At 32.4% G+C, this 23,542-nt stretch overlaps 1 protein-coding gene across 17 annotated transcripts in view; it reads left to right on the top strand.

The window, feature by feature from the left end:
• The window catches only part of HDAC4 (histone deacetylase 4), a 582,774-nt gene that overhangs the window by 487,216 nt on the left and 72,016 nt on the right, over positions 1-23,542 (top strand). For 14 of the 17 annotated variants that reach the window (XM_069844548.1, XM_069844563.1, XM_069844558.1 and 11 more), the window contains 3 exons: positions 11,952-12,059; positions 18,827-18,868; positions 22,726-22,860. In XM_069844548.1, the coding sequence (XP_069700649.1) occupies positions 11,952-12,059; positions 18,827-18,868; positions 22,726-22,860 (285 nt within the window). The remainder of the gene's footprint in view (positions 1-11,951; positions 12,060-18,826; positions 18,869-22,725; positions 22,861-23,542) is intronic. The other 3 variants (XM_069844549.1, XM_069844551.1, XM_069844555.1) reach the window with 3 other exon arrangements.

The following is a 23,542-nucleotide window of genomic DNA, read 5'->3' on the forward strand; positions in this document are numbered from 1 at the left end:
CAATACTATTTCAAGGGACTCATATAGAGTACACTTTAGGGCTGAAGACGTAAAGGAAAAGAACTTAAATTTCAATACCATTAAGGGAAGATGTAGGTCCAAACTGACTAAAAATCACATTTTCTAAAAACTAGTCTAAAAATATTACATAGTGTTGGGAATCTCTCCAAAAAAAATATTACGGCCCAAATGTTAGCCTAAATGGGTTTTAAAATGTAAAGAGCCATGGCTTGTTAAGTGCCACGCCTTTTCTCCTTGTACTAGTTACTTAGCTTCTTTGATTTTTTGAAAATGATTCTTCTTTAGGCAAATAGGGTCATAGCCCATTTCTCCTAGGATTTATTTCGTGATTGTTTTACACCTAAGAAAATAGTTAAAAGCCCATTTCTCCTAGGGTTTATTTCGTGATTAATTGTTTTACACCTCAGGAAATAGTTAAAAAGTCATTCTCCTAGGGTTTAATTGGTTTACACCTCAGGAAATAGTTAAAAAGCCATTTCTCCTAGGGTTCATTTCGTGATAGTTTTACACCTAATAAAATAGTTAAAAACCCATTTCTCCTAGGGTTTATTTCGTGATTAATTGTTTTACGCCTCAGGAAATAGTTAAAACCCCATTTCTCCTAGGGTTTATTTCGTGATTAATTGTTTTACGCCTCAGGAAATAGTTAAAACCCCATTTCTCCTAGGGTTTATTTCGTGATTAATTGTTTTACGCCTCAGGAAATAGTTAAAAACCCATTTCTCCTAGGGTTTATTTCGTGATTAATTGTTTTACGCCTCAGGAAATAGTTAAAACCCCATTTCTCCTAGGGTTTATTTCGTGATTAATTGTTTTACGCCTCAGGAAATAGTTAAAACCCCATTTCTCCTAGGGTTTATTTCGTGATTAATTGTTTTACGCCTCAGGAAATAGTTAAAAACCCATTTCTCCTAGGGTTTATTTCGTGATTAATTGTTTTACGCCTCAGGAAATAGTTAAAAACCCATTTCTCCTAGGGTTTATTTCGTGATTAATTGTTTTACGCCTCAGGAAATAGTTAAAAACCCATTTCTCCTAGGGTTTATTTCGTGATTAATTGTTTTACGCCTCAGGAATTAGTTAAAAGCCCATTTCTCCTAGGGTTTATTTCGTGATTAATTGTTTTACGCCTCAGGAATTAGTTAAAAGCCCATTTCTCCTAGGGTTTATTTCGTGATTAATTGTTTTACGCCTCAGGAATTAGTTAAAAGCCCATTTCTCCTAGGGTTTATTTCGTGATTAATTGTTTTACGCCTCAGGAATTAGTTAAAAGCCCATTTCTCCTAGGGTTTATTTCGTGATTAATTGTTTTACGCCTCAGGAAATAGTTAAAAACCCATTTCTCCTAGGGTTTATTTCGTGATTAATTGTTTTACGCCTCAGGAAATAGTTAAAAACCCATTTCTCCTAGGGTTTATTTCGTGATTAATTGTTTTACGCCTCAGGAAATAGTTAAAAACCCATTTCTCCTAGGGTTCATTTCGTGATAGTTTTACACCTAATAAAATAGTTAAAAACCCATTTCTCCTAGGGTTTATTTCGTGATTAATTGTTTTACGCCTCAGGAAATAGTTAAAAACCCATTTCTCCTAGGGTTTACTTCGTGATTAATTGTTTTACGCCTCAGGAAATAGTTAAAAGCCCATTTCTCCTAGGGTTTATTTCGTGATTAATTGTTTTACACCTCAGGAAATAGTTAAAAACCCATTTCTCCTAGGGTTTATTTCGTGATTAATTGTTTTACGCCTCAGGAAATAGTTAAAAACCCATTTCTCCTAGGGTTTATTTCGTGATTAATTGTTTTACGCCTCAGGAAATAGTTAAAAACCCATTTCTCCTAGGGTTCATTTCGTGATAGTTTTACACCTAATAAAATAGTTAAAAACCCATTTCTCCTAGGGTTTATTTCGTGATTAATTGTTTTACGCCTCAGGAAATAGTTAAAAACCCATTTCTCCTAGGGTTTACTTCGTGATTAATTGTTTTACGCCTCAGGAAATAGTTAAAAGCCCATTTCTCCTAGGGTTTATTTCGTGATTAATTGTTTTACGCCTCAGGAAATAGTTAAAAACCCATTTCTCCTAGGGTTTATTTCGTGATTAATTGTTTTACGCCTCAGGAAATAGTTAAAAACCCATTTCTCCTAGGGTTTATTTCGTGATTAATTGTTTTACGCCTCAGGAATTAGTTAAAAGCCCATTTCTCCTAGGGTTTATTTCGTGATTAATTGTTTTACGCCTCAGGAATTAGTTAAAAGCCCATTTCTCCTAGGGTTTATTTCGTGATTAATTGTTTTACGCCTCAGGAATTAGTTAAAAGCCCATTTCTCCTAGGGTTTATTTCGTGATTAATTGTTTTACGCCTCAGGAATTAGTTAAAAGCCCATTTCTCCTAGGGTTTATTTCGTGATTAATTGTTTTACGCCTCAGGAAATAGTTAAAAACCCATTTCTCCTAGGGTTTATTTCGTGATTAATTGTTTTACGCCTCAGGAAATAGTTAAAAACCCATTTCTCCTAGGGTTTATTTCGTGATTAATTGTTTTACGCCTCAGGAATTAGTTAAAAGCCCATTTCTCCTAGGGTTTATTTCGTGATAGTTTTACACCTAATAAAATAGTTAAAAACCCATTTCTCCTAGGGTTTATTTCGTGATTAATTGTTTTACGCCTCAGGAAATAGTTAAAAACCCATTTCTCCTAGGGTTTACTTCGTGATTAATTGTTTTACGCCTCAGGAAATAGTTAAAAGCCCATTTCTCCTAGGGTTTATTTCGTGATTAATTGTTTTACGCCTCAGGAAATAGTTAAAAACCCATTTCTCCTAGGGTTTATTTCGTGATTAATTGTTTTACGCCTCAGGAAATAGTTAAAAACCCATTTCTCCTAGGGTTTATTTCGTGATTAATTGTTTTACGCCTCAGGAATTAGTTAAAAGCCCATTTCTCCTAGGGTTTATTTCGTGATTAATTGTTTTACGCCTCAGGAATTAGTTAAAAGCCCATTTCTCCTAGGGTTTATTTCGTGATTAATTGTTTTACGCCTCAGGAATTAGTTAAAAGCCCATTTCTCCTAGGGTTTATTTCGTGATTAATTGTTTTACGCCTCAGGAATTAGTTAAAAGCCCATTTCTCCTAGGGTTTATTTCGTGATTAATTGTTTTACGCCTCAGGAAATAGTTAAAAACCCATTTCTCCTAGGGTTTATTTCGTGATTAATTGTTTTACGCCTCAGGAAATAGTTAAAAACCCATTTCTCCTAGGGTTTATTTCGTGATTAATTGTTTTACGCCTCAGGAAATAGTTAAAAAGCCATTTCTCCTAGGGTTTACTTCGTGATTAATTGTTTTACGCCTCAGGAATTAGTTAAAAACCCATTTCTCCTAGGGTTTATTTCGTGATTAATTGTTTTACGCCTCAGGAAATAGTTAAAACCCCATTTCTCTTAGAGTTTTTTTCGTGATTAATTGTTTTACGCCTAAGGAAATAGTTAAAAAGCCATTTCTCCTAGGGTTTATTTCGTGATTAATTGTTTTACACCTCAGGAAATAGTTAAAAACCCATTTCTCCTAGGGTTTATTTCGTGATTAATTGTTTTACGCCTCAGGAAATAGTTAAAAAGCCATTTCTCCTAGGGTTTATTTCGTGATTAATTGTTTTACACCTCAGGAAATAGTTAAAAACCCATTTCTCCTAGGGTTTATTTCGTGATTAATTGTTTTACGCCTCAGGAAATAGTTAAAACCCCATTTCTCCTAGGGTTTATTTCGTGATTAATTGTTTTACACCTCAGGAAATAGTTAAAAGCCCATTTCTCCTAGGGTTTATTTCGTGATTAATTGTTTTACGCCTCAGGAAATAGTTAAAAACCCATTTCTCCTAGGGTTTATTTCGTGATTAATTGTTTTACGCCTCAGGAAATAGTTAAAAAGCCATTTCTCCTAGGGTTTATTTCGTGATTAATTGTTTTACACCTCAGGAAATAGTTAAAAAGCCATTTCTCCTAGGGTTTATTTCGTGATTAATTGTTTTACGCCTCAGGAAATAGTTAAAAAGCCATTTCTCCTAGGGTTTATTTCGTGATTAATTGTTTTACACCTCAGGAAATAGTTAAAAAGCCATTTCTCCTAGGGTTTATTTCGTGATTAATTGTTTTACGCCTCAGGAAATAGTTAAAAAGCCATTTCTCCTAGGGTTTATTTCGTGATTAATTGTTTTACACCTCAGGAAATAGTTAAAAAGCCATTTCTCCTAGGGTTTATTTCGTGATTAATTGTTTTACGCCTCAGGAAATAGTTAAAAGCCCATTTCTCCTAGGGTTTATTTCGTGATTAATTGTTTTACGCCTCAGGAAATAGTTAAAAACCCATTTCTCCTAGGGTTTATTTCGTGATTAATTGTTTTACGCCTCAGGAAATAGTTAAAAAGCCATTTCTCCTAGGGTTTATTTCGTGATTAATTGATTTACGCCTCAGGAAATAGTTAAAACCCCATTTCTCGTAAGGTTTATTTCGTGATTAATTATTTTACACCTCAGGAAATAGTTAAAAACCCATTTCTCGTAAGGTTTATTTCGTGATTAATTGTTTTACACCTCAGGAAATAGTTAAAACCCCATTTCTCCTAAGGTTTATTTCGTGATTAATTGTTTTACACCTCAGGAAATAGTTAAAACCCCATTTCTCGTAAGGTTTATTTCGTGATTAATTGTTTTACACCTCAGGAAATAGTTAAAACCCCATTTCTCGTAAGGTTTATTTCGTGATTAATTATTTTACACCTCAGGAAATAGTTAAAACCCCATTTCTCGTAAGGTTTATTTCGTGATTAATTGTTTTACACCTCAGGAAATAGTTAAAACCCCATTTCTCCTAAGGTTTATTTCGTGATTAATTGTTTTACACCTCAGGAAATAGTTAAAACCCCATTTCTCCTAAGGTTTATTTCGTGATTAATTATTTTACACCTCAGGAAATAGTTAAAACCCCATTTCTCCTAGGGTTTATTTCGTGATTAATTGTTTTACACCTCAGGAAATAGTTAAAACCCCATTTCTCCTAGGGTTTATTTCGTGATTAATTGTTTTACACCTCAGGAAATAGTTAAAACCCCATTTCTCCTAGGGTTTATTTCGTGATTAATTATTTTACACCTCAGGAAATAGTTAAAACCCCATTTCTCCTAAGGTTTATTTCGTGATTAATTATTTTACACCTCAGGAAATAGTTAAAACCCCATTTCTCCTAGGGTTTATTTCGTGATTAATTGTTTTACACCTCAGGAAATAGTTAAAACCCCATTTCTCGTAGGGTTTATTTCGTGATTAATTATTTTACACCTCAGGAAATAGTTAAAACCCCATTTCTCCTAAGGTTTATTTCGTGATTAATTATTTTACACCTCAGGAAATAGTTAAAACCCCATTTCTCCTAAGGTTTATTTCGTGATTAATTGTTTTACACCTCAGGAAATAGTTAAAAACCCATTTCTCTTAGGATTTATTTCGTGATTAATTGTTTTACGCCTCAGGAAATAGTTAAAAACCCATTTATCTTAGGGTTTATTTCTTGATTAATTGTTTTACGCCTCAGGAAATAGTTAAAAAGCCATTTCTCCTAGAGTTTATTTCATGATTAATTGTTTTACACTTTAGGAAATAGTTAAAAACCCATTTCTCTTAGGGTTTATTTCATGATTAATTGTTTTATACCTCAGGAAATAGTTAAAACCCCATTTCTCCTAAGGTTTATTTCGTGATTAATTGTTTTACACCTCAGGAAATAGTTAAAAAAACATAGTTAAAAAACATTTCTCCTAAGGTTTGGATAGTTTTAAAAAATTCATTTCTGGTAGGGTTTATTTCATGATTAATTATGTTACACCTCAGGAAATAGTTGAAAAACCACGGGCTTGGGTAATTTAATATTTTTGTGTGACTTCAGTAAAAGCTTACATCTATGCTTCATATAAAGCAGACATATATCTTCTACAGACATGGGAAATTAAGAAGCCTACTAGCCAGGGCGGGAAGGAAAATTAAGGAATTATACATGACTGTAGAGTTTATTTCCCCATAGTTGATTCTGCGTTATTCCATCTGTTCAGTTTTGGTGAAGAAATGTAAAGTATTACTGCAACAATGCAAACCACATAGTTTCTGCTTGTTTCGCCCTTTACAAATTCCGTCATCCATTCTGTCAGCATCCTGAAGCTTTCTGCATGCGACATACGTCAAATGATGCTTTCTGATTCTGGAACTCCTGGCAGCTGTCAACTGCAAACGAGACGAATTAGAAGTTTTTATTGTAAGCTATTTCTGTTTAAGGAGGTTGGCTACGATAAATACATTTTAAACAGTTTTCAGCAAAGACTTGTTTGTATCATGGATGTAGGTCATTCCTTAATATACGGTTCTTACACATTGCGCATTCTAAGTACGCAAAGATAAGAAAGTTGGCTGGAGTGAAACCTTAAAAAAGACTTCGCTAAATAACGGTATGAAAATTTATTTTATGCAAATGAGTGTTCATGTCATAGAGTAGCATTTATGTGTACAACATGATATTGGACTTGTACAACTGTAAGTTTTGTACTTATAATATCCACGACTGAATATTTTCTCTTTATGTGGCTCTCCCTTCACACGTGGGAATTAAAGGAAATGATAAAATAGCCAGAGATAGTTCAACATGAACAACCACATAACGAATCTTTAAAATTATGAGGACATTCAGTCATTAATTTATGCTCGACCATGCCGAAACGTAGTAATTATACACCTGGTAGCAGACCTTTAATGCATATCATTAAAGTACACCTACTCATTAAAGGTCAGGTCTTTCAGCCAATGACAGGTCAGCGTTCTACCGTTATAAAACCGCAAGTATCGATTATTCTCGGATATGCAATCGAAAGAGAATTAGCGAAAAGTCACGGAGGCTGGAAATCCAATACTGTCGCAGAAGGTTATGTTCTGTTACTATAATAATTAGCGTTAATTGTAAATAATATTCAAATAAATTCAATTTGTCATTCTCGTTTTTCAATGTCTAATTTAATTTCAATGTTATCTCTGTAGGTTCTTATGGCCTAGCAAGGTCAATGTGGATATCTGTTCCTCGGAAAAAATCAATACTTTCGCGTCTGCGCACATCTCACAACATACGGGACATTGGCCAAGGTCAGATACAATTAAAATTAATAATATCAAGTTAGAAATATGGTCGAGCATAAAAAGTCGTATGAAACTCGCCTATAATGGTAATTAAGAAGCTCGTATGAAAATTATGAAACTCGCTTGCGCTCGTTTCATAAATATCCATACTCACTTCTTAATTACCTTCATTATAGGCTGGTTGCATAATGTACTAAAATGTAATGTTTGTAAAAAGAAAAGTCCATTGCAGCAAGGAAGCCAACGATTGAATTTCACGCTCATTCAGGCCACATTAGCGTTCACATACTTCACAACTATTATAATATGTGTCCCCGTTACGTAGGACATATTTGTTAATGTGGAACGTTACGTTTTGATATGTAAAATAAGTGATTCATAGCAAAGAAACTTAATCCATTTAGAGCTCCGTTGCCAAAAATCATGTCGATGGTAATTTGTTTCGTTACGTAACAATATTATGCGCTTTTAATTGTTTTTGTCTCTTTAACGTAATCGCCATTAGCGAATCCCTGTCTCAGGGTATGATAATCGACCCCACCATCAGGTTTGAAACGTATAAAGGACAGCCTGAAGACGTACATGAGGAGAAACGAGCAATTACGTTCCAACCATCCCGTATTATAAACTTCACGGGATTGATGTTTGGAGCAAGAGGAACGATACCGAACTTCTCTTCTCAATTCTGTAAGACCCTAGGACTGCACAAATCGTTTCTGAATGAACTGGCCCTCCTCATAATTAGAGAGTCAGTCAAACGTTTACGGAACCACCTATATGGACTCCAATTCAGTGTAATGAAAAAACTGACGCACCATTATCATTTTTCTTTCTCTTATTAGCTTTCATTGCTTCTTTGTTTGTAAGTTTTTTTTTTATTCTGTAAACTGCCATTGTTTGTTTGTTAGTATACTTGTTTACTTTTTTATTACTCTGTTATCTTTCATCATCTATTTGTTCTTGTATTGTTTTGTATGCTTTGTCTAATGGCAGCCTCTAATTTGAGGAAGCTCATTAAAATAAAATAAAAAAATAATTATTATATTTCATATCGTTATATGCGTATTGACTGCATTACATTATAATGCAGCCTTAAAGAAGTTTTAAGATTTTTGCGCTTTTGTAAATATGGGTTTCGATTTGGTGATATCCATAATGTCAAACACATGTACTGCATCGTATTTATATAGGCGCATCGTTACACCAACGGCTAGAGCGTCGGCTTTTCACACCGGAGACCTGGGTTTATATTCTCGTATTTATGATGCACAAGAATACATTTGAGCAAGTTTTTTTTCTCCGAAATACTGTCGTTTCTCCTGCCAGAATTGGTTACTACACTGCTTCAGCTTCATTTTATGGGTACAGGGCTAGTGATTATCATACTTCCAATTAGGAGCGAGATTCGTGGGTTCAGACCTGGTTGAGGGCAATGAATTTTTTAAGGCTTGTGTTTTATACTTATTGCACATTTTCGAACTGTTTACAGGTTTCAATCTCAGGGCGGTATCTCTTGACGTGGAATGGTCGCCTACGCTATTGGATCCTTTATGTTTGTCAACTCAAGTTGGCCATGCATAATGGACGCCAGCAGAGCAGATGACCTTCTCTAGTGTGTAACGATACTATCCTAAGAATAGAAATGGTAGTGTGAAATATTAAAAAATATATATATCGCACCATTACAAACGACTAATTTGATTCACAATGCATCAAAAGATGTTTTTGCTTGTACATCACTTGGTTTCAAAAGCCAGACCACGTCTGGACCTGTTCTGTATAATTCTAGTATTAAAATACATATTAATGAGTTTCTTTAAAGACACAAAAAACTGTATTGGATTACAAGAGTCTGTATAGCAGATGCTTGTGTGGTGGCGTGCACCATGAAGCACAAGAGCAGAGGGCAGAGGCATGTTTTCATGTGTCCTGCCTACTTAGGGCAAATGAAATTTTGTTATCTCTTACGACTTTGTATTATATACTAGTGGCTTGTGCAGCAAATGCTGCAGACTTAGTTCATTAGAAGTTTAAATAACGATTTTTCAGATTTATTTTCCAGATATTTTTGAAGTTATTTGCTTCCATAATAATGAAAAATACTCCGCGAAATATGTAACATTGAAAGCAACCTAATAACTCAATGAAGTTTAACTTTGTCAAAAATATCTCTTTAAAAAAAAAAAAACTTCCCTCAGAATGGATTTTATGCCAAATGCTTTTTTTGGACATATCCATCTTCATTTCTTTGAGTTTCAATGCGGAAGACGATAAGCGGTTTTTTTCATGTGGGGCTAAAGTAGCTATTTCAGGTCATTGCGGATTGTTGGCAAGAATATGACATTTTGGAGTGTATTAGACCAGTGAATGCTTGACATCATTTTGGCCATGTTAAAACGCTAGCTTGATACATTCAATCAATGAAGTATTTTATTGACCATAAGCTCGTAATGAGGTTTATTGTTGCTCCTGAAGAGCAGAGATGTAAGTTGTGTATGTATTTTCCCACGTATTTTCAATAGTAGAGACAATTGTGGGGAATCCATTGTTGAGATACAGAAAATGAGGCGAATGCTGTAGATTCGTATAATATAAATCGTAGATAAAATTATTCATCGAAAATCATTAGCTGTTTCAGCGTTTTATTCGTTGCTGGTTGTGGGAAATAAACTAAATCGTCATATCGGCAAGAAATGAAATGTCCTGCTATTTTTCATACAGTAAAATGACGTACTTGGTAGCGTTCACGAATCTGATCGATTAAACCAAAGGACAGGGTGCGAATTAACGGGGGAATGGGAGGATCCCCCCCTCCCGTTGGAAAGTTATCCCCCTCTCATAAATTCATATTAACATCCCTGCCAGGGATAATTTCTATCCCTCCCTTACAAAATATAACTGTTTTAGTGTAAGTATATGTACTTTATAAAGTATAAAGTAAGCAAAGAAAATAATATTGATGTATTATCATCACCAGCAAGCTGACAACAATCAATAACTTAGGAATTACACATCTTATCTTAAGCCTGCTCACGAATATAATTATTATAATGATCAAGATGCAAGACGAGCAACTCAGTGCGACCAACCGTTGAACCGTATCGAATAAGAATAATAATAATTTTATGTATGGTATTCTCTATCTAGGATTCTTCCCCCCCCCCCATCAGAAATCTTAATTCGCACCCTGCCACAGGAGTATGGGTACGTTTGGCAACGCTGAGTAGAGGCGGGCGGAGGCGAAATAAGGCACAACGTTGGACGTTATTGCTTTGGTTTCGTTGCCACGTGTACATTTTCGACATTAATTTATACAAAAGTTAGTGCATATTATCAAGATTCAGTGTATTGATGTACGTAATTTATTACGGAATCCGAAATGGTATTTTAATTATGACACAAGACGAAATATTAATTCAACATTAGTAGAACCTAAATGTCTCACATCTGCTGGTCTAAGCGTAGCATTAATTTTGGCCCTCGGTTGTATAATGCTTTAACTAAATTACACCCAGAACTTCTAACATGTAACCCACTAACATATAACAAGAAAATTAGAAACGTGTTAATATCTTCAATTTGATTAAATAAATTTATAGCCTATGTGTATGAATTAATCAACCTATATTATATTTGTATTCTATAATTTTGAAATATATATTAGTCCTACTTTTCACGTGCGATATTATTCTTCTCTAGTGTTAATATTATATTATATAATTCCATTGCCGCTGTAATTATATTTTAGTTCCTATTTTATTTTACTTATTTATTATTATTATTTTTTTTTTATTTTATTTTAATATTATATCTGAACTGCGACCGAGCACGAGCGCTGCTCATTCGGTCTCAAATTTTGTTAATACTACTACTGTATCTTCTTTTTATATTGCTTGTATTATTTTATTTCTATTTCTCTTGTTTGTTTTGTAATTAATTTCTTTATTCTGTATATTTAAATTTAAATAAAATAAATAAAAATAAATAAAATTTGAATTTCAAAATACCGCGTAAGTACTTGCATACAGCCACTTATAACTATAAAAAAAATAAAAGCATACGTGTTTTTTATTGATGGTACAAGGGAAAGTAAATAAATACTTGAAGAAATGTTACTTGTACCAAAAATAAAATAACGACGTACTTTCGCAATACCCTATTCCAATCAGTTAACCATTATGTAGCTAGTAAATTGGCAATGTTTTGGCGCTTTATGTTTTTTCAGCTTTGACGTGAAATGTCTAGGATATCATATACATTTTAATCTCATGTGACTATCTGTCGTGCTTTTCTATAAATATTTCAGATGCCTAGGAAGCCAGTTGTAGTTTGAACCTGGCCAGTCAACATAACAATACTGTTATCCTGAATTATTTGTTATACACGTCTTAAAATATAATTTTAAAGAAATATAACTACAGAAAACAAGCTAAGAATGTAAATTATGCGAATAAAATAAAAATATAAACAGAGGAAACTATTGACATGTTATAATAAAGTAAGGGATGTAAATACAGTTAGGCCAAGTAAGGATCAGCTGTCGTGTGACTCTCGACGCACATGATGTCATTCAAATTCGTCATCAGAGATCGAAAACAACCCTGTAATTATTTATCTTTGCTTGAAGATAATGGTCTCGTACTGTTTTTGTAAGAAGATTTCTTCTAGAGGAATGTTTAAGGACTTGAATTTGAATACAACTTTTTTTAAACCCATTTCAATTTGAACTTAATTTTATCTTCTGTTTTGTGTTGTTTCAGTTGAAAAAACAACAACAGTTACAACAACAGATACTCCTACAACATTTCCAGGCACAACAGGCACAACTTGCAGAACAACATGAACAACAGTTACGACAACATCTCAAGGTATAGTGTGATTTTTTGTAGTATACATGTCAGTTCAAGTACATGTTAAGCCCATATTGATTACGTTCAAATAAGCCCCACAGTTGTGTTATAATAATTTTTGGGAGTTCTGTTGGGTGATAAAGAGGGTAAACTAGAGTATTTGTTTCGCATTGGTAAACACATTATCAGTTTTTTATATAAAGTTGCACAATCGTGTGTGTTTTTTAAGTTGTTGCCTCTGGTGTCGTGTGTGTATTTAGATTTCTTGAAATCACTTATATTAACCTCTCAGAAATGTACATCTTTTGCATGACAAGCTTGAATCTGCTATTGAATATATGTAAAACTGTATTAAAAGAACTGAGAGACGTATATGCTGGAGATTTAAAAATTTAAAATAAATATATCCTTGTAAAGAATCTAATATAAGTTACGTCAATGATTCATTAATTTCGTCTAAATACCTACTGTTTAAGTTTTAGAGAAGAAAACATTTATACTTAAATAATGATTTTTTTTTCTCTGGTGGTCATCATTGTTTTTTTTACACAAGAAATAATCCCAAATAGTTACAAAACTTATGTTTCTAAAATTGTTTTAGTTCATAGTAATCAGTGCTGAAGAAAAGAAAACTGAGTTAGAAAATTTGTACAGGTAAAAATTGTAGAGCATAACAAGACCTACATAAATCATTTGTTACAAACCATTTTGAAGTTAGCAGTTTAAGGAGGTAGATACACTTTTCCCTAGTATAATTTTATTAATATTTCAACTTTTTTTTTTTCCTGTGAAACAAAAATTGGCATGCGTAATATACACCATCTGTACATCAATAAATTATTTTTTTTTATTTTTTTTAACCCAATAGTTATTTTATTTTATTTTTTTAATTATTAAAATTTTTTTTAGAATTTTTCTCAGTCGGGCAGCATTTAAATGATAACCCAAAATGTACTCAAGATATCTTAATGAAACTTTGTATGCATGTAAAGTTCTCTTATGTGAACAGCATACAGTAAAATCTTTAAGATAGAATGAATAGTTTTTTTTAATAATATTTATTATTTTTTTAAATAAATTAATATAAAATGAAATAAAAATATTTAAAATATTTTCAAAAGTAACATGTTACAGATTTTAGTGTATGTTGTAGACATATTTATTAAAAATAGATACAAAAATGAATTATATCAAATTTTAAATATTTGAGTAATTTGCCATTAAAATGCTGTCTGGCTGAAAATAAAATCACAAAAATTTTTAATAATTAAAAAAAAAATAACTATTGAGTTTTCAAAAACATTAAAATTATTTATTGATGTACAGATAGTGTATATGAAGCATGCCAATTTTTGTCTCCAGATGATCTATAGCTTCTGAGAAAAAAATGGTGAAATATAATAAAATTATGCTGGCGAAAGGTGAAGTAGAGCTTAGCCATTTTTAAAAAGCCGTGTTTGATAAAATTTTGCATGCACCTCTGCTCAGATAGAAAGTGTGTATTTAATAAGTATATTGACAATGTTTTGTTGGGAATCCTGCCAAAAGGGGGTGATTCAAATCGAAATTGGCCAGAAATTGTAGAACATAATAAGGTCTAAATAATCGCTTAGAACAAAATCTAATTAATGTAAAGTTTGCAGTTCACGGTATAGAGCAGGAGTGGCATAAGTGTCACCATTCTTAGATAATAAATTATCTTTTGCAAAATTTGGCGTGCACTATCTTCTCATTCTAGAGTGACATTGTTTTGTTCTGGATGTCTTCTACCGCTTTTCACATAAATCGTTAATAATACGTTTCTTGTAGTACATACTGCACATTGTGAATGTATAATAAGAGTGTGTGTAATTTACATTGCATCTTTATTTATGTAAGAGCAGAAAGAGTCTGTAAAACGTCATTCAGAACATACACAGAACCTCATTACTTTTAGTCCGTATTATACTCAATACCTGTTTATTGAAAGTAGTATTGGTTTTGACAGCAATTCAGAGTCAGAATTTTTTATGAAGAAATATTTAATTTGGTGACCTCAGAAACCATTTTCTTTCATATTTCATTACATATCCGTTTAGACCTTCTCACGTGAAGTTGAAGAACTAAAATTGTACACTGTTCCTGTGTAACAATGAAGCTGTAGACTATAAATTGTAGGTTGTATTTACTTGATAGATACATCTACAGTCCCTACAGAAGCCAATTGGCTTGTCGTCAGCACGACACCTCATCCTGCTCAAGATTTTTCCGTGGTTTCCCTTGAGTAATAAGACAAATGTCGGGATGAGCCCTAAAAGAACGGGCCACGTACCACTTCCCTTCCCCCACTCTTTCTCTTCTACTATCACAAAGAACTTGCTAATTTCTTAGATAATCCTATAATATGATAATAGGGGAAAATAAATATACTGTAAGTTCACAGGGATAACGGCTTCGAACCTGGGTACCTGGTTCTAATGAAGTGGACTGGTAGCAACTTAAAACATGGGGGCATGGGATAGTTACTCTGCCTGCCATTAATAAATTCACTTCAATGAAATTCCCCAAGGGGGGGGGGAACTGATAGATAGTCCAGGTGGCCCGTGTTCGATTCCCAGTCAGGTCAAGTTACCTGGTTGAAGTTTTTTCCGGAGTTTTCCCTTGACCCAATATGAGCAAATGCTGGGTAATTTTCGATGTTGAACCCCGGACTCATTTCATCTGCATTACCACCTTCATCTCATTCAGATGCTAAATAACCAAAGATGTTGATAAAGCGTCGTAAAATAACCTACTAAAAAAATTACCTGATAGAAGAGTTGTGGGTGGGCTTTTGGCAAGGGAGATGTAATCGTTAATATGCAAATAGCACTGAGAATACTTTGAGGAAAGGGAACTTTGCAATCTTTGGTAATTGACAATGAAGAACCTTAATGAATTCTGTTTTATGATGTACTGTACTGAAAAAAACATGTTATATAATTTTCTTGGAAATGTTCTGCCTTTTTCAACCTACCGCAAATAACAGGCTTGTGTCTTAAAATAGCCCTGTCTACTTACTTTGTAATCGTTATTCCCAACATTAGCAGTCACCCTGTGATTTGTCGTTATGCAACCTAACCTGTTATTCCATCACTGAATGAACAAATTAAAAAAAAGTAATGTTTAGAACTAAAGAACACGGTCACCTTATGGTTTGTGCCTCGCTCATACAAATGGTTTACATATTGGAAGCTTTTCAAATAAGATAACATCCTAATTTATGTTGTTGTTTGTTGCTGTAATTATTATTATTATTATTATTATTATTATTATTATTATTATTATTATTATTATTATTATTATTATTGAGACGAACTGGAGAAAGATGCAGGTCATCAATAGACAACAAACAACAACAACATGTTTAGGGAAATAGTCTTCAAAATAAAACAAATGAAATGTTTAGTAAAATATTTAACAACGTAAAAAAAAAACAGCTTCCCAATTGATCATACCACTGTGACCTTATAGGAAAATAAACACTCAGACTTCGATGGTCGAGGAGATGAGAGACAAGTTTCGTGGGTTCTGGAAATATTATTTATCATTTTGCTAAATTGAATCGAAACAAAAGAGAATGAGAAGTTTCAATTGAAGATAAATTTTATTGCGATATCCTCCATCCAACTCCAGAGCAGTACTGCTTACCTTCTCAGATACAGAGACTCTGTGGATGTTTCTTATTTCATTGTCACTCTTTATAAACAAAAAAGATATGTAATTATGGAAGAATACTTTGTGCAATGTAAAACTATCAGCAAATTCAGAAAAACCTTTCATCCTATCTGACAAATGAAGAATGAAATAAATCCAAGAACTGCTATATTAACAAATAACGTGTTTCGGAATTATAATAAACTCAACATAGACATAAGAAATGAATAATCATAAGAATAGAAATTATATCCTTCTTCGTCTCTCCTTTCTCCTCCTTTCCCCCACATCCTCCGTCTTTTTCCTCATTTATTTTCTTCCCACTATTTCCTTTTCTTTCTTCATTCTCTTGCTCTTCCTTCACTTTCTTTTTATCTTATCTTTCGCATTAAGATACTGGCTTGTTACGTAAAAAGCAATCGTATGCATTGCAAACAAGGGCGTAGAAAACGAAAATGAAAGTTTATCATTAAATTTCTATCTCACATGTGCATATCTGGGTTAATGACTAAATTGTTGATTATTTGCAAATGCGTAATCATTTACACTCTTCCATATTGATAGGGTTGCCATACGTCCTGAAAAAGTGGGATTTTACTGAATTTTAGCGCATGGAGAAGTGTCCCCCCCCTCTCCCCGATCTTCAATAAATTGGCAAATGTCCTGAATTTTAAGATACATTTAAGAGGTTAGGTACAGCTTACAGCAGTAAAATTTTGGAAATATTCAACATGTTTTTTCTTCATTACTGTATATTGTACAATAATGAAAATTAGTATGTGTGAAACACTGTCCTTTTGCTATAAGAAAAAAATATTTTTACGATTTCCCCCCCCCCTCCCCAAATTTAGTTTACTGTGCAGTGATGAAGCGTTTCCCACATAACTAAAAAACTATCCAATATACTGTGATGAAATTTTTTGTGTGTACTTATGCATGTCATATATAATAATTTAATAATTTATTTAAATAATAATAATAATAATAATAATAATAATAATAATTTATTTATTTCATCTGGCAGAGCTAAAGCCAGTAGGCCTTCTCTTCCGCCCAGCCAGACTCTAATTCTAATCGAATATATACAGTATGATGCAAGATCACTCCTCTAGCGTTGATAGATTGTCTGATAAAAAATAAATTCTTAAGAAAAATGGTCAAATATCAGTATTTTCTTTTAACACAAATTAAAAAAAAATATTATTTATTAAGGAATGTAGTTGAAAGAGCATGATATTGTAAACATGAGTTTCAGCAATAAAATAAAAGAGAGAGAACATGAAAAAGTTAACAAGTTTATGAGTTATGAGGGAAACGCTTCATCACTGCACAGTGAACTGCCACCATTTTGAATTTTGAATATATATAATTTCTTTTTAAATCGTAAAAATATTTTTTTTTTTTTTCATATAGCAGAAGGACAGTGTTCTACACGTACCAATTTTCATTATTGTGCAAGATACAGTAATGGAGGAAAGAAATTTTGAATATTTCCAAAAATTTTACTGCTGTAAGCTGTACCTAACCCCTTGAAACTTCCACTGTAGGGTCTTCAGGAAGCATGCACGAATGAAATTTATTACATTTCCTCCCTTTAAAGACGCTACGAGTTGTCCTATGGTCCTATAATTCCTGTACCACTAATTATGAGTATTTACAAAAGTAGTTAAATTCTTTCATTGATCTCAAGTGTGAAGAATGTACCAACTTGGGGTGGGGACTGTTACTTATTGAAGCATGGTTACAATGTTGATGACTCAGTAGCATTCAGTTAATTAGGTACTGTGTTTAATAAAGTTTGTGAAAGAAAAACTGAATGAACCTGTATCTGACAGTACTTTCATGCAAAAACTAGCTAGTGATAAATGGGTGAAATTTTTCAGTTCTTATAAAAATAGTGAGCAGTATTCAGAATTACACTACTAAAAATTGTCCAGTTCTATTTCTGTTTACCTGCCATAATGCATGTGTGGAATGAATCTTTTCTATCATGAATGCTCAATGGACAGATACAGGTATAGGCTAAAACTTTAACCCTTTAGAGCAATTCTGATGGTTCAATGTAATTTTAAAGACATGTCATACTTGAAATTTCATGAATGTCTGATGCAAAACAATGTTTTGCTTACCCTTTGCAGCATAGTGGTTATTCAGAAGAACCACCATTTTCTTTCTTTCTAAATTTTATGGCACAGATAATCCACCAAGGAACCACCTCTTGAGTATACATAGAGGTGCCATCTATGTTTTGAAATTTTGTTCAGAGTTAAAATGTTGAAAAAATTTATCGAAGCTTTGTTATGATCCATAAAATGAAAAATATAAAAAGTTAATTTGTGCCGCAAAGGGTTAAGAAGATTTCACCTTCAGAAAAATCTGACTGGTTTAAGATTAAGAATGAAGTAACGAACTGAATCATACATTCAATTGTATAATTGTGTAGTATTAATATGTTATTTGTTGCACATTGTAAAGTTTCTGTATATTTTTATGACCATACTAAAAAAAATTAAGTAGTAATTACAATATGTTGCGTTGCACGGTTGGAGTCCTAAATTCTTGCCTCACCTTTATGGCAACCCTACTGTATTGATGAAAATATGATATTACGCATAAATAGTACTATATGTATTACTTCCAAATTTTCTTGTGCAATAATGCAAATCAGTTACATTCAGTAGGGAACAGTGGAGCTCAACTTGTCGCATATATTGAGTGCAAATCTTGTACATCTTGGAGGAAAAGTGAGATTCATATTGCTTTAGTTTTGTAGAGTTTATTTATCTCACAAACTCTTTGATAATTATAATATACAAACTTGTAGAAGTGAGTAGTTCTGTGTTGTATTATTAATTGTTGTGGTAATGATGTTAGCATAGTAAAGTGTGTAAAATAATTTTTGCAGTTAATTGTGATCTTAATAGAGTTACTGAAATAAAAGTTACTGTTTCAGTACCACTTTTTACTTAATATGTAAAACTTTCTGTTTATGGAAAGGAAATTAAAGAACCTAACTGTCTTCGGGTAGGTAATTTACACAATTATTAATTTTTTTCCATTAATACATACTTTGTCTTCTTTTCCTCTTCACACCCACTTCCTCCAAGAAGGCAGAGAAAACAGCAATGCGATATCATCAGCAGCAGGCTATGGTAAGCTCAAATCTTGGAATACTATTTGGCAAATGTCGGCTGTATTTACAAAAATGAATGTAGTTTTTGTGTGTACTGTTCCGAGAGTTAACATAAAATTAATTATCCACTGTTCCCAATTTACTGAATAGAAAGAACAAAAATTAACACTTTGTACGTACGTTATATATTTGCTTATTAAACAATTTAGTGTTTTATATTATCTTCTGATAGTGACACAATAGGTAAAAGTAATTAAGGTTTAAATTTTAAAATAAGATGTCAAGGAAGTGAAGTGCTGAGATGGAAAATGTACATGTATGTTGCGAGAAAATTTTAAGTTTGATAGATATCAGACTTTAAAAAATTGCATAGACTTTGTTAAAAAATATTGTCCGAAAACCATGTAGTCACTTGTTTGATAGATATCAGACTTTAAAAAATTGCGTAGACTTTGTTAAAAAGCATTGTCCGAAAATCATGTAGTCACTTGTTTTACGAAATGTATTTACTGCTAAATTATTATATCTCCCTACCTTCATTTTTTTCGCCTGAAAACAAAAGCGTATCATCACTGAGCCTCCAAAATCCGCTATGTGTGGTGTTTTTTTTTTTTTTTTTTTTGCATGAGAAAGAATAAAGCATTGTCACCTTTAATTCTCTTGATTTTCCAATTTACTTACGGTATAATTTCAATCATTACAATACAAATGATAAAATTATGCCAAAAACTGCTTTGAAAATCAAGGCAATGAAAAGTAGCAGTGTTTTTTTCTTTCTCCTGGGGGGGGGGGGGGAAACCACACTCACACACACAGCGGATTTTGGAGGTGCAGCGACGTTGTTGTGATCTTTAAATTGCTGTATTAATGAAAAGCTCGCTGGATTGGCTCACCAAGCAAGTACACTTGAGCCATCTCTGTCGAGGGGGTTCTAACCCCATCACAGGAGGCCTGTACCCAACTTGGGACATCATGGCTAGCATTCATTCATTCAGTAATCAAAATTCTAGTGCAAATCCTTCTCGAAATATATTTATGTATTCATGTAGAATAAATATCTTAACTCCTGCAATTCTCATTATAAAATAGGAAAATGAATCATGTCACTTGTTTCCATTATTATTAAAATCAATATTTACATAAATATATTTCTTAAAATAACGATTTCAGGCCTGTATTAGAGATAGAATTGTTTAACAATTTACTTTACGATTCCAGTTTGCATTTCCGTTCAGGAAAAATGTTAATATCTAGGTACAATAGCTTCATTGATGTATTATAAGCTGTACGTAATATTGTCTAAAATTTAGTACTTGCTGTCACTGGTTCTAATTCTTGTTATAAATTATTACTTGGTAATTCATACCGGTACTTATTCATTGTTGCTTGGTGAGACCAAGTAAATCAAATATTCCCTTTATGCTTACATTACATAAGTTCACAACAAAAACACTGCACTTCTAATTAATTTAGACTGTCTTTCATATTTGAAACATTAGACTTGTGTTTAATTCAGGTTTCAAAGACTATATAACATAGAAGGATAAGGGAAATGTATTGAAATATCATAATCTACAATTCACTACCTATTAATGGTTTCATACTCGTATATTAATTAAACATCAAGTCTTGCTGAAACATTTAAAATTATATTTCAATAAATAACTTGTTTCATTAATTTTTAGACAATTTAATGTAATTAACCTAATTAATATTCATCACTGTATAACTAAGATAATGTGTAAAATATGATTGCTAAAGTCAAATCATAGAGTTTCATTCTGACTGAATAATCTCGTCAGTTATAAAGTTAGGTTAAACGAGCGTTGAGTGACTTCCGCCGATTTTGGAATAGACACTGACGCACTTAGGTTAGGTTAGTTTAGGCTTTTATTATCCCGTCAAGGTGAAGGTGAAAGCGATTGAGTGTGATTTTTTGTTTTCTATGTTGGCAGTTCAAGTGCGTCGGTGTCTATTCCAAAATCGGCGGAAGTCACTCAACGCTTGTTTCACCTAAAGTTAAATTCAATTTCAAATAAAGTTTTATGGAAACAAAGCCAGATATGCACATTGTGCTATACGTGAGGATTATTTGGATGCAAGGGAAAAACACACAGCGTAAAGATTGACAGATTTTGTGTTTCCTACCCACATGTGGAAAGTCTTCACCTAATATAAAAGAAATTGTTAATATTTCATCCTGTGATTTTATTGTGAGAAAGTTCGGTTAGGCCTATTATGTTTGTATAACAGAATTATATAAAAAAATATGCATTTAATAAATTACACTTACAAGTGTTTGCTATTTTGTCTTCTTTTTTAAGAATATAATAGTCCAAGTTTTCTAAACCAAGTTTAGATTTTTAAGTTACTGACTTGATTGCAATTGATTGCTAGTTAATTAAACTAGATTTAGCTTTCAGTACAGTTTGAATGCAATCAAAATTTTATATTGAATTATTTAAAATGATAAACTTTATTAATGTTGATTGCAAAATGAAAATAAATCACTGTACATTGTTTTTATACTCAATACACTGCGAAAATAGTTACGTAAATTAGATTTAACATTCAGTGCAATTTGAATGCAATCACAATATTATATTCAATTATTTAAAATTATAGATTATATGTTGATCGTAAAAGGAAATAATAATACTGCAATACAGATAAGCGTGTTTTAAAACAATCTGACATCAAGTATGAGCAGATATTTTTTAGACAATTATAGAGACTGGTACGTTGTTAGATGATCATTTCAAACTTATTCAAAAATGTTATTTGTCTCCAGTAATGAATTAAAGGAATTCCTAAGTGGAAAGCTTCCTCTCAGGAAAGTTAATTTCTCCCTGTACCTGGAAAATACATTATTATTTCTAAGGACCATTAATGACTATACTACCCATTAGTAAATTTTTAGTTGTAATAATATAATTATAAATTCAATATATATATTTTTTTATTTTACTGTGTACGTAGGTTTATTTAAAACTACCCCAAACCACTGATGTGAATGCACAGTAGGAAAACCGAAAATTATGGTTATAAATTAAATGAAGATGCAAATTATTTTTGTACTATTATCATTTGTAACATATTTTTATGCTTCCTATTTTAATTTAACGTAATCATATTCTTTAATTTTAACTGACAACATCAGAACTATATTGTAAATGTCCTATTTTAGTTGCAAAATTGTCTGAAATTTTATTTTAAAATTCTAACAAGGATGAAATATAATGTATGTTGCATACACTTGAAAAAAATTGTTGGGCTGCAGCCTACATTTATTTTCTACCCTGTTGGCTTTTATGTTTTTCCTGAAAAAAAAAAAAGTCTTAATTTAAAGCTATTTGTCTCGATACTGAATTGATATCATTTGAAATTAAAGGCATATCAATACAAATTTTGAGACATATTTTTATTCTTCCTATTTTAATTTAACGTAATCATATTCTTTAATTTTAACTGACAACATCAGAACTATATTGTAAATGTCCTATTTTAGTTGCAAAATTGTCTGAAATTTTATTTTAAAATTCTAACAAGGATGAAATATAATGTATGTTGCATACACTTGAAAAAAATTGTTGGGTTGCAGCCTACATTTATTTTCTACCCTCTTGGCTTTTATGTTTTTCCTGAAAAAAAAAAAGTCTTAATTTAATGCTATTTGTCTCGATACTGTATTGATATCATTTGAAATTAAAGGTATATTAATACAGGGACCAGAGATAAATAGCAAGTCTTTTTAAGTTGTATCATCTTGTTAGTAGCGTTATATTTTATAGTTGCTAAACCGAATGTGAAGCAACTTGTTTGTTGTGCTATATTATGTGCCTGTGAATATGCTGTAGTTGGGTTGTTTCCGGACAGGAGTTCTGGGAGCAGCAAAAACAGTTGGAAGAGCAACGCGAAAGGCGTGAAAAAGAGAAGCTGGAGGCCCTTAAGAAGAAAGAATCGCATCAACAAAGTGCTGTGGCTTCCAGTGAGGTGAAACAGAAATTACAGGTATGTGTGGATAGTGTAAAGATATTTTATTGAATTTTCTATCATTCTGTTGTGCAGTTGGCAAGTTTCAGATCATTTAATCAGTTCCCAATATACATTGCATTGAAGTTCGTGTTTTGTTAGAATGCAATATAGTGTAAATGTAAACACATTTATGTAATAAAATTATCAGTGCACAAATATAAAGATTTCTCTGTTAAATTGATAGATAACAAGAAGTTTAGCTATTGGCATGGACGGTATGGCCTAGGAGCAGGAATCATACTTGGGCAGGGATTCGGATCCCACTTGTTTAATATTGGGTGGGTTTTTTTTTCTGACGTTTTCCCCAACTATATGACGAATGTCTGGTAAAACCATGACGAATCCTGAGACTCATCTTCCTGTTATAAGTCCATCGATGCTAGATAACTGCTAGTTGATATAGCATCCTTAACTTAAATTACTGATAAAAAACAGCATAAATCTTTGGTGTTTCTGTTCATTGTGTACAAACAGCATAGAGCTTTTTTATTTCTGTTCATTGTGTAAAAACAGCATAGATCTTTGGTATTTCTGTGCATTGTATAAAAAACAGCATTTCTGTTCATTGTGTGAAAACAGCATAGAGCTTTGGTATTTCTGTTCATTGTGTAAAAACAGCATAGATCTTTGGTATTTCTGTGCATTGTGTAAAAAACAG

The sequence above is a fragment of the Periplaneta americana genome, chromosome 13 (assembly GCF_040183065.1).
Source record: "Periplaneta americana isolate PAMFEO1 chromosome 13, P.americana_PAMFEO1_priV1, whole genome shotgun sequence".
In the NCBI taxonomy this organism is placed as follows: Eukaryota; Metazoa; Arthropoda; class Insecta; order Blattodea; family Blattidae; genus Periplaneta; species Periplaneta americana.